Below are 16,378 nucleotides of genomic sequence, written 5' to 3'. Positions count from 1 at the left end.
CATGATTTTTTTATAGCTCATTTACTATTAAGCGATTTTTTTTGTTTGCACATTCCAAAGATTCTCAGTAAACAACAGCTCAAAACTACATATAAGCATCAGCTTTATTATCTTTATATACTCAAAATATTTATGTCTGTTAAAATTAACTCAACAGTTGCCTTACATATGTCCCCTTTGTTAAGCAAAATAAAAGAAACCCTTTCACCTAAAATCCACCATATCTTCCATATTATTCCAATGTGATGCTTACTGAATGCCAACATATGACAGAACAATTCTCAATTTAATAAACAGACCAAATACTATTAGTTAATGTTCAAATCATTTGTATCTGAGTTTTATGCAGAACACAAATGAGTTACCTGAGCAAAGAACAAGGCAGTTCACCCAAAGTGAGCTGAAGTAGGTGTTAAATGAACTACCCCAATGTGCTTTGGATTGAAATTTATGGCCCAGTTTCAGTGAGGTGTTTACATGTGTCTAAATGTAAGCATGAAAGTAATCTCAGTAGAATTAACAGGGGTTGAGGGGTTTTTTGCATATTTTGAGTGCAACTGAAAATTTAAATTTTGTATTTAGGCTTTAAATTTTATATTGCTTAGAGCTGTTATTTTTGCTTGAAGACTTGCACAGTGTGGGTACAGAGCAGGGCTTAATGGCTTTCATCTCCTATACACAAGATTGAAACAAAGAGGACCTTCAAATTAACATAAAGCACATGAGTGTGCCCCTTGCAAAAGACTGATTGCTGTCACATGCAGAAGTATTCAAGACACATGTACAAGCACACAGAAATGGTGAGAGAAAGATGCAGTGTAGGTGAAAAATGGGCAGCGAGACTGGAACTCTCACGACCTTGATTCTGACACTGGCTCTGTCAGTTCAACCAACCTCTTGGTTGAAAAAATAAGTTCCCCATTCTTTGGGGTTTGTTTGTTGGTTGGTTTTATTTTTTTTTAATATTTACCTTCTTTGAAAAGTGCTTTGAGATGAAGATGTAAAAAAATCACAGAAAAAGATATAGGTATTATATTACCTATGTCTTTAGGTAAAAGAACAAACAAACAAAATAGCTCATCTCTGTTGCACTTATTTCTTTCCACACATGCTTTAGAAGTCTTCAAGGAGGGATTTGTAACCACAGTGAAGAAAAAAACTAGGACAGTGAAAAAACATATTCCCCCAAATCTTTGCCATTTTATGTCCAAAAGAGCTTTAAGCAGCTCCACAGCAGGTGGCACAAGGAGTTCAAAGTGATCCTTTACTCACAAACTTACTTGCAATTTATTGTGCAAAACAGATCTGCTTTTCTGTCAGCTTTCAAAATCTAATTTATTTTCTCCTTGGTTTTCTTTTTCTCAGCTAAAAGCAAAACAAGTATTGTGTTAATTGGAATGGAAAGCAGCTGATCATAATCACCTTAACCAGAAGCCATGTGTTGTTAAATTTCAGATACAGCTCTGTCATTCATAGAGTGCCTTAGTAGTTCATCTCTTAGTTACCTTTTCCTTTTTTTTATTTTGTACTTGGGACTGTGATGAAGCATATGCTAATGGCTAACTGAAACCATCAAAACACAGTTGATAAAATACAGTGTAGACCCTCGAGGTCTGGCTGTGCACACATGTGCCTTTGGGTGCATTAATGGGGAGAGGCCTCCAGCTGAGTATATACATATATAGTTTCTCTTCACTGTACCTTCCTTTGAGCTGCTTACACCTCAGGAATCCCCAGGGATGAAATGGTGCTCTTTTTCTCTCACATACAGGGCTGTACAGAAGGTGAATTTTGCACTATTGTAGCTTTTAAGGCAAAACAACTAAATAGTTAAAAGATGAAATAAAAATGCATTATTCTACTTTCAAATAGCTGATTATTTCCACAGTTAACACAGAGCTATAATTCACACTGAGATTATGAAATCATTAGAATGTTATAAAATTAATGGATTTATAACGTTCATGTATGTTATCCTTATTGTATGTAACTTCTTTTCAGAGATTTCTTTCATCTTTCCCCTCTCCAATCTATTCAGTACACTACAGAGATAAAAGCTTACTTGCCCACGTTTGCCCTATGATGGTCCAATCCCACTACCTGAACAAAGACTTTAGCCCTCTTCCCTTGCCTACATTAGTCTCCTTCAATTGCCTTTCTTTGTACAATGTACTCTGCGACTTCTATCCACTGTAAAACCTGAACCAAAGTTTATTCAACTTAATCTAGTTGACTACAGTGTGTCAGGGACATGATAAGACAATAGATCTTACTTGCCTTGGCCAGGAACCTCTATCCATGATGGGCTTAGGATGTCCATTTAAGATCAGATGATACGTCAGATGTGCATCTGTCTTTAGTCCTCTCTCTGACCCTGTCTTCTGGATGGACCTTGGACCTATGTTGTAGCCTTATTTTCAGTCCTGTCTCTGGCCCTTTCTCCTGCTGCTTCTGTCTTGACCGCCAGGATGGATCCCAGATATTTTTCATTGCTTGCTGCATCTGGGACTGTTGACAGCTCTGCCTGCCACATGCAGATGCTGCAGGACTGTTACCTGGTCAGTGAGGGCCCTGCCTGTGCTGGGGTCATGCTCAGCTCCTGTCTTGTCCACCCCTGTGGGGCAGGCCGACTCTTGCTGCTCTCTGACACAGTGATACAAGAAACAAGCCTTCCAAATGAAATCCTTTCACCCTTGTTTTGGGCTGGTCCAGCCTCACTTCTCAAGTTTCAGATCTGGAAGACTGTGGCCAAACAGAGGTCAAGTAAAATAAAAAGAGAACACTTAGAAAATCCGAGTTATAGCCAAAAATAGCACTGCACAGGCTTCTTTGTTCTGTGTAGTGACCCACTCACTGCATTGCATCTCTGATCAAGTGTATTGTTTTGTCTTCTAATGCTTCATCTTCATTGTAACACCACCCACCATATTCCATACAGTCCTTGTATTCAATTTTTTCTCTTATATCTTACCATGCCATAATTTGTTCTTTCTTAGGCAGCATTAATTTTTGATTTCCATCTTAAACTTAGCTGTTTAAACTTAGGGTTTTACTAAGTTTTACCTTAATAGGTAAAACTAAATGCCTTTTTGGCACTATGGGTTTCTTTCCATGCACCTACTCAGCTGCAGTAAGCATGCAACAAGGGTCTGTCTTCTCTCTCCTGTTGCTGATGTTGGGGAGACGGGCAAGGCCCATAGAACAGAACTGATTCTTGTCCTGAACTTGGTATTTTAGATGATCATTAGATCTGGAAGCTGATAATAACAGCTTGTTATCTGTTTTATTTGGACTTTGCCTTCCTGACTTCCAAAGGATACAGATAGTCTGTTTATACACACAGTCGTCTATGGGATAGGTGTCTCACTGATCTAAGCTCTGAGCCACATTCCACAGAAGCCTTCTGCAAGGTCAGGATTCATCCCCTTCTACCACAGCATCTACAGTAATAAAAAGGAGATGATAAGTAGATGATTAGAAGAGGTAAATATTCAGGACTGTCACATCATTTGGTTCTATGAGTAAAATGTAAATGAATATAAACAGATGCTCTGTGTATGCATTTATTTTTAAAGGGGTTCAGATATTGTCATATCGTCTTCCATTAAATAACTATAACCATTGCATAAATCACAAACAGCACAAATTCATGGGTGACAACTTCAGCTGAAATAGACTTGTCTTCCTGAGCTCCCTCTATAGTCAGTGGATATGCTCTGTCATAGTGAAGTTCAAAGCAGCAACTTAGGTGCTCTGACTCACACGCAAGGAGCTTCTCTCTCCACCTCTTAGATGATGAAGTCTGAAGGACTTGTCTACCCAGCTAAAATTCGTCTTTGTAAAGGTCCCAAAAGTGATTGATGGGTCTGAGACTTATTTGGATATTATCTATCAGGCATTTGCCATTAAAAAGAAAAAGGCAACTGACTCTGGTAATTTTTCCATAATGTGCTACTGTTACAAACAGCATAAAGCACAGGCATGCTTTTCTCTAATTTATATAAAGTTGTCAGCATCACCAGTGTTCATAGTTACAGGACAAAATTAAGGAAAAAATTGAAAATTTTTGAATCTTACTGTCATTTTTAAGTGTTTGAATTTTTAATTATATCTGACTGCACATTGCTATGTTGTCAAATAGCTGCACAATGTTGTGGCGGTCTTAACAAGTTCTCTTTCTGTTTGATATTGCAGTGGTTACATATCATCTAACAGTATTTTCTAGAAATATTTTGAGTGAGAGAAATTTAGTGCAAATGGCTGCATGTATATATGGTACCCATGGTGACACAGGGGACAGATCCCTTCTCTGGTCGTTGCAGAATGTCCAGCAGGGAGAGGACAATGAGGTAATCTGTCTTAAAGTACTTTAAAATTTATCCTTTAATCCATTCTTGCACTTTCTATATGTTCTTTCCAAATCTTCCTATACACTTAAATAATATAGTTTAAGATTGTAATACTGAATAATTTTATTCTAGTCATTTCTAGTTATCATGGATGCTGTTGAATTGGGAGAACTGGAAAAAGTTGTTCTTTTGATCAGCAGTAAAACAGGTAAAGTACTTTTGCTGCTCTCTAAAGTCAGTGATGTGGATCACACAGCTAGCCTCCTGAAATCAGTTAGAGTTAAATCCTGATTAATTTCCTTTTGCTATTTTCGCTAAAAGGTAATATTTTATAAAGCAAAAATCTACATTTTGACACATTAAAATCCTTGGATCTAAAGGCTATATCATTATTGTGTCAAGAAAGTAAAGTATTCCTTTCCATACAAGAAAGAAAAACAGAAAATTAAGATGAATAATTATACTCTGCAATTAATATGCGATCTATTAATATGTGATCCAGGAGAATAATTATAACTCACATAAGAAACTGATATTGTTTAATTTTCCTTCTGTGATTCAGTTATTTTCACTGTTTTCCCCACCTGTTCTGTTTTCTCCCTGTGACATTCAGAGGGGGATTTTATCCCTATTAGGCAATCAGCAGTTTTGTCACTGAATTTCATTAAAATCATCATAACTTTAACATCTCTTTGCCTTATCTGTAGGATGGCTATCATGCTACTAAGGAATATTCAAAGAATTAATTGTAAAGTCCTTTAATGAAATTTGCTATACAATTGCAAATTGTTACTTACTATGTATTACAGTTGACCATTTTCAGACAGTTTTCTAGGAAAACAAGGGTTCTATGTTTGCCCTTTAGCTGATTTTTTTGTCATAGTTACCTTCTAGACTCACCACCCAATTTCAACCAAATCTGTAAAAAGGTGTATAGATATCAAAGATGTTTGGGCAGTAAGTGTGTACATACTGGTCAACACATCCTGCACCACAGCATGGTCTGCCTCGGCTGCTGGGGCTTCAGAGGAGGCACAGTGGGGAGCTGCAGTTACTATAGAGGGGAAGGGAAGGAGAGGGACAGCCCTGCCATGCTGCTGTTGGGGAGTAAGACATATAGCTCACTACATTTTTTCCCATAGCTTCAGTTGTGAAAGTTAACTACAGCCATCTGTCTGACTGACAGTCATTGAATATGGCAATTGCATGTTGCCAAAGGGCATCACAGAGAGCATGACAGGCAAGATTCTTCCAGTTCCATTTGAGAACATGATTCACAAAGGAGGGAATTTGGGGCACATTGGCTCTGTGTGTGTTATGAAGAGAGGTTTGGGCAGATGTATAATAGATTTCTTCCAGAGGAGTTACTTAGGTGATAAAGCACTTTAGATGAGTAAGGGTGTCCATATTGTATCTAAACTTGCTTGGACTGACACTAGTTTGGACCAAGACTTTGAACCAAAAATCTCCAAACACAAAACCTCTTTAGTGTATAAAGTCAGATGTACCCTGCAGGGCTGGTTGGCCCAGGCGGAGTGTTGCTCTAATGCATTTATGCTTCTTCCAGTATCTGAGCAGGTTTTAACATCAGGTGGTTTGAAATCTCTTCCTGAAGCTCCTGACTCTCTCCATGCGCTGTCTGGGCAGGTCGTGAGTGCAACATGATGTCCTGGATTCCTCCCCAGAAGCCTGAGCCTATTAACTTAGCCTCCTATTATATCAATAGGGACTTGGACAGTAGTAGAAGATATTGAGATGCAGTTTGCTGAACAGGACTGAAGAGAAAAATAATAGAAGGGAAAATGAATAGTCTTCATGACTAACTAGTGGCAAGAGATTCAGGCCAGTGTTATAGACAACATGTAGCTGAAGTCCCCAGCAGAAAATTCAAAAGGAAGGCCAAGTCAGAGAGCAATCTTTCTCAAACAGCAGAGGTATGGAGTAAGTTGCTGAACTTCCTTCATACCTGCTGTCTATCAAGATCCTCTTTGTGCTGCATGTGGGATGGAGCTCCAACCCTCTTGTCAAACAGTCACTGAGGAGGAAGCACCAGATATGTATTTCTGCTCTTCCTCCTCGAATGAGTCTGCCTGAGTCATGCTGAATCTTTACTGCATGCCTGTCCAAGGACAGTGAGGACAACACTCCCTTGCTTCACTAAGACAAAGGAAATGCTTGCTCCTGAATTTCTAAGTTGAGGTTTCAAATAAGAACAAAATAAGGAATGTTATGATGATTCCAGGATTTTTAAGTCAGTCATTGGTATTCATAAATGAATTAATAAATGATGTTTTAATATAGTAGGCATGACACCATTATCTCAACAACAGACTCTACCTAATCCCTTGACATGCAGTATGACATTTTCACTATACTTTATTTTTTTCTTTGTAGACTGCAAACTGGACATTAAAAAATTGCATTTGAAAGAAGCTGTAAAGGAGCATCCTATCTATGTATTTGAAGTGAATGAGTAAGTATATTATGTAAAGCTAGTAATTTTTTAGTCATTTGAAGTATAATAGTTGAAAACACTGAGCTGGCATTGAATTAAAATTACTGTCACAGAGTGGTTCAGTCAATGGATATTTTTAAAATAAGTCCATCTTTAACTGTCCCACATAAATGCATGGGATTTTTTTGATTTAACTTATGATTTACTTACATACGTGGTTTTGTTTTCCAGAGCTTTTTCTGTGGATGCAAATAAGCCAAAAATACAGAGAGAAATCCCAGTATCTTTTGTTATTAGAGGAGACAAACAAAAGAATGACATAGATAACAACTTACATGAAGAAGGTAGTCAAGCAAGAAATCTGACAGAGTATACTATTAAAGTATACACGGGCGACAAAAGAGGAGCAGGGACTGATGCCAATGTGCATATTATTTTATTTGGGAATGAGGAAAAATCTGAGGTATTTCAACTCTCTCAGTCACTGGATCATCAAGACCCCTTTGAAAGAGGAAAAGTAAGTACATAGATTTTATAGGATGTGTCCATTTCTGGACTGGGAAAGCAAACTTTAAATCTATGCAAGATCTGTATAGAGTTTAAGGCATTTATCCTGTTTTCCACATCACTAGATGAGATATAGTCTCAGCTATGTCTGTGTTTCACCTTTTCACCAGAGTAACCAAGGGACATTTAACTTCTATCCTATCTAGCTGACTCTGTTGCTCTTCTGTCTCTTAGTCCTAAATACGTCTTCATATTGCATCCACTCATCTGCCCAGTTATGCATTTCCTTGATCTGAAATGCACAACATGCACTGCCTGTGCATGTGCATATATGTGCAGTATTCCTTGTGGTTGCACAAACTTTGAATATTGTGCTTGAGAATACATCAGTCTCTTACATCCCATCATTTTACTTTGCCATGGAAACTGATGCTGTGAGCCTCACTGCATGTATAAGCCTATAACCAGATAAAATGGAACCATGCACATCAACCTGATTCTGATATCTATCATGCTTTAGGCTATTCAGAGACCCCTCGTTCAGATACAGATATTTGCATAAGAATGCCGATTCTCTGCATGATGTCCTAGTACCTTAGCAGAATGTTCTTCTATTTTAATAAACATATTAGTCTGGCAAAGGAATTGCTCCATTTGCTCACCACCTGTGCAATGGAGTGTAATGATGGTTACCCTTATATAGCAAGAAATAAATATATTTTCCATATCTTTCTCCTGTGGATTTCTTGAAAGGTAATGACTGAATAATTAAAACTCCAGTTAAAATATCTTCCTTATGAGATCTACCTCATTATCTCCAGCAGTACTAAACATCTTGTTACTTGCAGTTGGTCCGAGTTTCTTCAGCTAGGATGTCTGTGAATACCTTCTAAAAGATCTTTACCCATGTATTTCTTCCACACTGAGGAGGTTAATAAATCTAGCTACCTATAGGCACAAGGAGCAAGTAAGAAAGTGTATTGAATAGTACTTCCTTTCACCTAGTACTACATAGGAGGTATCATTGCTCTTTGAAGAGTAGATGCATAGAAATCCTGTTAGCAATCCAGCTAAGTCAATTGGTAGCCAGTGATGTCCAATGTCTTCTGAAAAAAAGGATCTAATTTTTAAAAAAATCTGTAATATAAAACAAGATAATATTTTAAATTAAAATATGTAATACTTGAAAAACATAATGGTACATGTAGTAAAAGCCTTTATCTTTTATGTTCCTGAATATATATTTATGTATCATATACTGAAAACATTTTAGAAGTCTATATCAGTTGAGAATTCATAACAGAGCAAAAACATTTTTCTGGTAGATGAAAGTCAGGAAAAAGGTAGGGATTGTCCTACTTTAAGTTGAAAAACTGAGACCTAGTAGGAGACGATTTATACCACAGATCTTCAGCAAGGAAAACAAACCACATCAGGTGTCAGCCACCTATTTTGAATTGGTATTATTACATTTGAATTAGCCTCAGAACTGACCTAAACAAATGTGTAAGTTTCCAGACATTGGTATATTTTTTTAATAAATGTATTTTAATATTAAAGGTTGATACATTCAAGATTAAGACCAAAAAATTAGGCAGCCTACATTCAATTGAAATTGGTCACGATGGGAAAGGATTTGGTGAGTATACTGCATGCGTTCAACAGCCTTGTAAAAATCATCTGCTTAAAGATCTGCCTGACATTTGGAAAGGTTTTTGAAGTCATGCTACTGCTACAGCTAGCTAATACAAATCTGTACACAAATGAGGTCAGTTTGACTGCTTCTGCTTACACCCCCTCTGTCTCTATCACATTTCCCTTGACTTTACCTTAATTTTTTTTTTTCTAACAAAGATCTAGTTAGCATAAACCTCAGAAGGTTTTATTCTTCAAACATTGCTCAGCCAAAACTCCTATTAGATGTCTTAAATAACATAGGATTGAATTTTCAAACTCCAGGCTAAACTTTCCATGCTTTGAACATTATCTAAGAAATGTTTGGGCAAATTTGGTGCTCTAATCAAAGCATGCTGTATCTCCCTCTGACACACATCTGGCTCTTCTTCTTGTGAAAGTTAAACTATGAGGAGAACACTAGTATGTACCAGGTCTTGACCTGATGTTGTTAGGATGTGGCTACAGTACACTCCCACACATGACAATGGAATCTGTTTCTATGTGCAGGGTATTACATGTAAACTCTAAAACCTGAATTTTACAAAAAAGTAAGATGGGAGACTAGGGCATATAATATTTTGAGCTTACATTTAGTGGTGCTAAAAAACCCTAGAGATATACATATATAAATGGAATTTGCAGGCAATGTACAGCTTGAGTCAGAAAGGTCTGATTGTATTGAGATATTCTAGTCAGATGAATTTTGCTTAACCTCTATGAAAGAAATAGGCTTAGGTTTAATAAAACCCAATTTATCTAAGTGCATGAGCCACTATAAGGTTGCAAGGGTTTAATCATATCTAGGATGAACCAAGCAAAATTCCACAAATAGCAGTTCCTATTCAGGGAAAACCTGAACAGGTTTTTTTCTTACTACCCAGTCATGTTGTACATGTTATGGTATTGAAAACTCAAAAAGAAAAAACACCAAACCTTTTGAAATACCTATAATAAATAAAATCCTCCTGCTGACTTTCATCTTATTCGTGTTAGCCGCTGTACAGGCACACAATTCAACTTAGAACTGATCTGGGAAGGGGACTCCACACCATCAGACTTTTAGCACTCTGAGATTTGCACAGAAGTCTGCAGGGGAAATATAGGTTGAACTTTTATTTCCTGGGTCCCAAACTAGCAACAACATGATTATCTTTCCTCCCTGTGTCCTGATCAACGTCACATAGCTACTAATACTGCCTTCCTTGCACAGCTGGTGTGTGTTGATTCATTTTACATCCATGACTACCTTCCTCTAAATTTTTCTCTGAAATTATCTCCAAGTGTCTTTTGTCACATCAGCTGTTATCCTCACAAGCATCCTCAAATTTAACACCTCTTTGAAATGTTTCATCTGTTTGCTAATCTTTCCTAGCTGTCTCTAGATTTCTCCATACCTGGAGATTTCAGTGAGGTCTGCTGGAGTTTTGTCAATAAAGGATAAAGCATTAGATTTTAAACTTTTCAAGAAAGCAAACATGCCTTTATATTCATTTGTAAAGTGCCGTGTAAATTTGAGAGACTGCAAATTTTTATTGCTGATAATCTTGACTCTGAATTACAGAGATTTCATGAAAGGTCATATATTCCAAGTAGAGTCTATGATATATTAAACCATCCACAAGATTTCATTAAAGAAGTTCCAAAAATACTTTACAATATCAATAAATGACTCTCGCGAATTGAAGATGAAAAATGTAGTTTTTATTATGGCCTAGTTATTTTAGCTAATTTTTTGAAAATATCCATGAAAAGTGAGGAACATTGCTATGCCTTTATGTTTTATCTAAATTGGTACAATTTGCAAATATTTTTATATTAAATTTTTAGCCTACTTGCAAATAAAAATATTTTTATTGGTTTTAGTCTATTTAGTACTTTGTCCAAATATTTGAAAACCCAAATAATTTGTTAGGATATACTGTTTTATCTCTAGGACATGCAAAGAGTACCAAAAGGTTTTCAGCTACTAGCAGTATGACCCTAATTAGTTTTTAAATGTTGTCATTAAGTATTTGCATTGGCAAACATGACTAAAGATGTCAGCACAAACACTGTATAATAAAGCTTTATTTTTTAAATCTTCATATTTTAATATTCTATGAAATAAAATTCTATAGCACAAGAATGAAGGTATTCTTCATACAGCAAAATAGGAGATTGTAGCAGAATATTACATACATTCTTAAAGCTAAAACAGATGTGAGTATTGGCCTAAATGGAGATGCTATTCTGAATCATGACTGCTGGAGAAATATGGATATGAGAAGCATTCAGATTCACCACTTAGTTTATATAACTATAAATGTATTAATTAGAAAGGAGTAGTAGAATTTCTGTTTTCCTATTGTTTAAGGGCTTGGGTTATCATTAAAAAAATTACATCTACTGATGAAGTCCATCTATTCTTATTGTTTTGGCGGACACTGAAGATCAAAGCCCACCAGGGGTGTACTTTGAGTGCATTTCAGAGTACTGAAAAGGGCAAAATGGGATTTCAAGAAAGTGTTCAATATTACCATGCACTCTGTTTCATTTGTCTTTCTTCCTGTTCTGTTCAATATGGAAAAATGAGTTAAGTTGTAATAAAAATCTTCCTTTATATTTTCTGTCAAAAACATCAAAGACCTTCTCTGTAAAACTGAGAGAAGTTGGTAGTAATTTGAATCATCTACATTTCAGTTTTATTATTGATATTGAATACATTTAGAAATACTAAACCACACAGGGTTTGGAAATGAAATCAGAAACCTTTCTTATGCTTTATTTGTGTTTCAGTTATATTAAATTTGCTCTTTTTTTCCTTCTACAGCAAGTGGCTGGTTTCTGGAAAAAGTGGAAATCACAGATACATCTAGGAATTCAGTGTATTGCTTCAACTGCAACAGGTCAGTAGATCGGAAATTCTTTACTGTGAGGGTGGTGAGGCACTGGAACAGGTTGCCCAGAGAAGTTGTTGATGCCCCCTCCCTGGAAGTGTTCAAGGCCAGGCTGGGTGGGGCTTTGAGCAACCTGGTCTAGTGGAAAGCCCATGGCAGTGGGGCTGGAACTAGATGATCTTCCAACGTGAAGTATTCTGTGGTTCTATAATTCATCATTGCTCTGTAGGTGCTGTTTTCTTTTTAACAAGAATTAGTAGTAGCCTTTTTAGTCTCAGTTGTTTCTCTTCAGGTTTCCTAAAACAGTAAGACTTTTTAAACCATGCTGTGTACCTGCCAATCCATCCTCAGTAACTTTTGAACCCTCTGGACAATTTCAAAATAATTTGTCAGAAGAATATTTAGAGGAAGATATTACATTTTTCCAAGTTATTAAAACTGAATGACTGTAGGATGGAGAGACACAATTTAGTGCCTTTACCAAGAGAAGATATTAGTATACCATTTTCAAGAGGTAGAAGCTACCATTACATGAGTATTAGTGCATATGTAGCTCTGACAAGCATATCATGGGTATGCAAACAGGCATGGGAGAGAATCAGAAATATGGGATAGTGGGAAGATAGTAGGATATGGCAGGATAGATACAAAACTGGAGAAGTCGTCGTGTATTTATTTTATTGAGCAAAAGCAACATTAAAATCCTTCTGTTTCAGTGTCTGCTTAGTATGGGTCTAAGATATATTCAGCAAATAAGGTAAAGATAAAAGAAACCTTCTTATAATGTCATGTAAGAGGATAATGATCTAAATCTATATGTTTATTTGGATGAAGGGGTGCTGGGGTAAAGGACTTCTAATGTACGAAAAGAAGTGCAATACATGAAAGTGTATTGCTTCAGTCTGTGTCAAACTGAAGCAATATACTTTCAGAAGTTGAAAGGTATATTTGGAGTGACTGTTCACTGCAGTATGAAGTTTACAGCTTAAAGAATTTCAGAATGAACAACAGAAGCAAACACATTTATGTCTTTCTAAGTGTAAAATAGATCTTTAATGCATCTGAAGAACAGACAAGTGTGAAAACTTAGAAGTTCACTATATCTAGAAAGAGGGATGTTACCTGGTGGTCTGAAAACAGAAATGGTAGCCAAGAATATTTAATTTTATCCTTCCTCTAAATGTTTCTGTTAACTTGACAATTCATGGAAGCCAAATCCCAACCCTGTACCCAAAGAAGCAACATTTTTTTAGTTCTTGGATAGTCAGTTGGATGTTACAGTCTAAGTCATGAGAATGTGAGGCTGTCGCTAACCTCAACAACACTAAACTTCTTCCATCAACATTAAATTTCCCTTCATTAAACTCCTTCCAAACTCATGGTCAGGTGCTATCTAATCTTCTAGATACCTAAATTTAGGTTAGTGGGCACGAGCAAAAGTCCTTAGAGCACAATGTCACTTAGGTGTACAACACAATCCATGATGAAATTTTTAGTTGATGTCACTCCACCTTTTTTGCTTGTAAGAGTTCTCAGGCCACACCAGTCAGAGGAAGATTCTTGAAAAAGATAGCTTGCAACAAACATTTTTTTCCAGAGATTTTTTTTTTCAATTTTGTTTAAAGTCTTATGGTAAAAACACAGAGGTATGTAAGAGACCCACTTGGAGCAAGAATTTGAATCACATTGTTGATGTTGGTGAGTGACTGACACAGATTGATTCTACAGACTGCTGACTAGGACATTTAGTGGGGCCCTTAGTGGGTTACGGTCTTGTCCTTACCTTAATGTATACCTACTTACTCAAAATGAAAGAATTTCAGTAGGAGAGATTAGGAGGTCTACCCCAGAGTACTCAGTGACCCAGAGGCTATGGGACACTTCTCGGATACAGGAAACTGTAAGTCCATGTCCCTGTTCCAGCTCAGACATGGAGCCTCTCATCTCATAGCCTACTGCGTAAATGGGGAATGGGTTCATTCTCTCACAAAGAAAAGACTCCTCTGATAAAAATGCTGTCTCTAAAAGATATTAATCACTGAGAAACCTGAAAGGAGGTGGGCATCCTTTACTAACTCATTTAAATGCCTGTTGTCTAGCTTACACATCACACCTTTCCTTGGCTCTGGGACTTCCATGAGCAATTTTATCTGCCAAAATTAATTGTGTTTCAGCCTGGAACTGTTTAGCTTCAGCCATATCTCCCAGCTGTTCAATGGTGCAACTTCAGATGTGAGCTACATTAATGCAATACCGGCTGGGAATCCCTCCCATACTAGCTTCTTAGTAGACATCACATCAGGTAGTCTGTCATAAGCCTTGCAAAAGTGTTAGAAGCTTTTTAACTCTTTGGAAATTAATATAACTGCCTCTGTGATTCCAGTTAACACCGATCTATCTGAGCTTTGGACTCAGGCCTTTTTCCCATATATTCAATGGTAAAACCTCCATAGGCTCTTATAGAGAAGGGATTTGGCCCACTGTGCAACTCAGTATTTTGTGAACCAACAAGGAGATATGAGAAATAAACAGTGTCTGGAATGGAATACATGAACAATAACCTGCTATCACAGAACAGGTTTCCTTACTCTAAATGATCCCGATTTTATGCCACTCAATGAAACAATCTACTTGTCACCTATATGAACAACAAATAAAATGAATGTATATTTCATAAATATATTTATAAAGTTAATTACACTTTTAAATTATGCATATATGGATACAAAAAAACCCAAACACTATTTTCTTCAGATTGGTTGCTGCTTCTATACAAACCAATGTAAAAACTCTCTTAGAAATCCAGTGGTGCAGAAGCAGGCTTTCATGATTTGTCTGTTTGTTAAGTTTTATATGTGCTGTGTCTATGACAGGTTTTTATGTTTTTCCCTTAAGGTGGCTTGCTGAGGATGAAAGTGATGGCCGCACCATAGTGCAACTTTATCCATAGTTGCTTGATTTCTGATTCTTTCCGAGTGTGTTGTTTCTCCAAATTCATCCTGATTTGATTTACTTGTAATTTATCATTCTGAAGGTATTTTAATTTCTGTGAAAGAATGTCAGAACAATGCATTAAAAACATCACAGTAAATTAAACATGTCTAATGTGAACACCACATTCCAATCCTATTAGAGATGCTCAAAAACTTTGAATGACTGAAATTTAGAAACTGGAAATTTAAATCTGTAACATTGCTCTGTGGACTTGATCTGAGCATTCATAACGGTAGACATATGTAGTAACATACTCAAACATTTTTGCTTCAGTAATAATTTGTGGGTAAGTCAAATTTAGCTCTTGTGTCAAATCTGTCAATATTTATTAATTTGATGAATCTGTTTCAATTTCAACATTTATCGAAATTTAGATTTTCTCAAAATCATTTTCCAAGCAAACTGCACAACTCTTCAGCCTTACCATATATTGCTTCCTTTTTCTATCAGACCATAACAGAGAGTAATAAAGAATTTGTTATTCAGGAGTTCACCCTGTGTCAGTAAGCCTCCCACTGACATTTGATTGTAAAATCTTGTAGCTGAGCCAGAACCTCAGCTGAGAACCTTTAGATCCAAAGGGTCTCTGAAGAGAGGCTGTTATCAGTAACATTGCAATAGCTTACTGGCAGGCTTAGGCAGCTCCCTTCTCAGCTTGATGACTTTTGCAGTGCTCGTTCTTAGTCAACTAACTAGCTTTCCAATGCTGTATGTGTGAATGCCTTTACTTCCCCAAAAAAGACCAATTCTTTTGGAAAATGCACAATAAATAGAAAAATATTTAGCTATAAATGCACAAAATAATGTTTGGTTCGGTAGGCTTTGACATGCCAGAATTGACTCAGGAAGGGTTTAGGATACAGATGAGTCTGAAATGAAATCGTGACTTGCACACCACCTGAAGTTTCATGTGTGTGATCAGAATACAAATATTGTATATAAGCTACATAGGGCATCCCTCTGTTTAATCAAAGGCTCCACCTTTGGTATCTTCAAAATTTAAAATCTGTATGAAGATCTGTATTTTAGACCTGTTTCACCCTCAAGGCACTACTGTGTTCTGTAGCAGCAATGTGCTTTCTATAATTATAAGAATTAAATGAGTTTCTAATCTGTGCTGATGAAACATTGTCTGGCTGTCTTTTTAATAGTTCAGTGTTTATTCACTCACATTATTCTGTGAAATGAGGAATGTTGGCCGATATCTGCATGGGTGATGAGATTTCAGTTGTTAGTTTGACACAAAAAAATAATAAACACATATAATGGGTCTTGGCAGGTAATTTCATTTTTATCTACGTTATACGTCATCAAAGGGAGAGCTAATGTAAGGGGTGGATGTGATCAGAGTGAGCAATGGAACAGAGTCAATTCCTTCTGAAAGTGCTCTTTTTTGCTCACACTGCTACCACGCACACTGGAAAGGATTTGAAATTGTATCCCCGGAGTGCACAGTTCACTTACTTAGTATCAGTATTCATTACACTGAATCACTTTGTTGTGATCTATTATGTGATTTG

At 36.6% G+C, this 16,378-nt stretch overlaps 1 protein-coding gene across 1 annotated transcript in view; it reads left to right on the top strand.

Annotated features, from left to right (window-relative positions):
* Window positions 1-15,984, top strand: part of RP1 (RP1 axonemal microtubule associated) — a 179,519-nt gene extending 163,535 nt beyond the window's left edge. The window contains exons 52-58 of the mRNA XM_074819124.1: window positions 4,195-4,349; window positions 4,482-4,557; window positions 6,744-6,822; window positions 7,036-7,321; window positions 8,872-8,950; window positions 11,798-11,873; window positions 14,760-15,984. Coding sequence (XP_074675225.1) covers window positions 4,195-4,349; window positions 4,482-4,557; window positions 6,744-6,822; window positions 7,036-7,321; window positions 8,872-8,950; window positions 11,798-11,873; window positions 14,760-14,814 — 806 coding nt within the window. The 3' untranslated portion in view covers window positions 14,815-15,984. The remainder of the gene's footprint in view (window positions 1-4,194; window positions 4,350-4,481; window positions 4,558-6,743; window positions 6,823-7,035; window positions 7,322-8,871; window positions 8,951-11,797; window positions 11,874-14,759) is intronic.
* Window positions 15,985-16,378: the final 394 nt, after the last annotated feature.

The sequence above is a fragment of the Strix aluco genome, chromosome 1, assembly GCF_031877795.1.
Source record: "Strix aluco isolate bStrAlu1 chromosome 1, bStrAlu1.hap1, whole genome shotgun sequence".
In the NCBI taxonomy this organism is placed as follows: Eukaryota; Metazoa; Chordata; class Aves; order Strigiformes; family Strigidae; genus Strix; species Strix aluco.
Note: the sequence above shows the minus strand (reverse complement) of the source record. Positions and strands in the feature narration are given on the sequence as shown.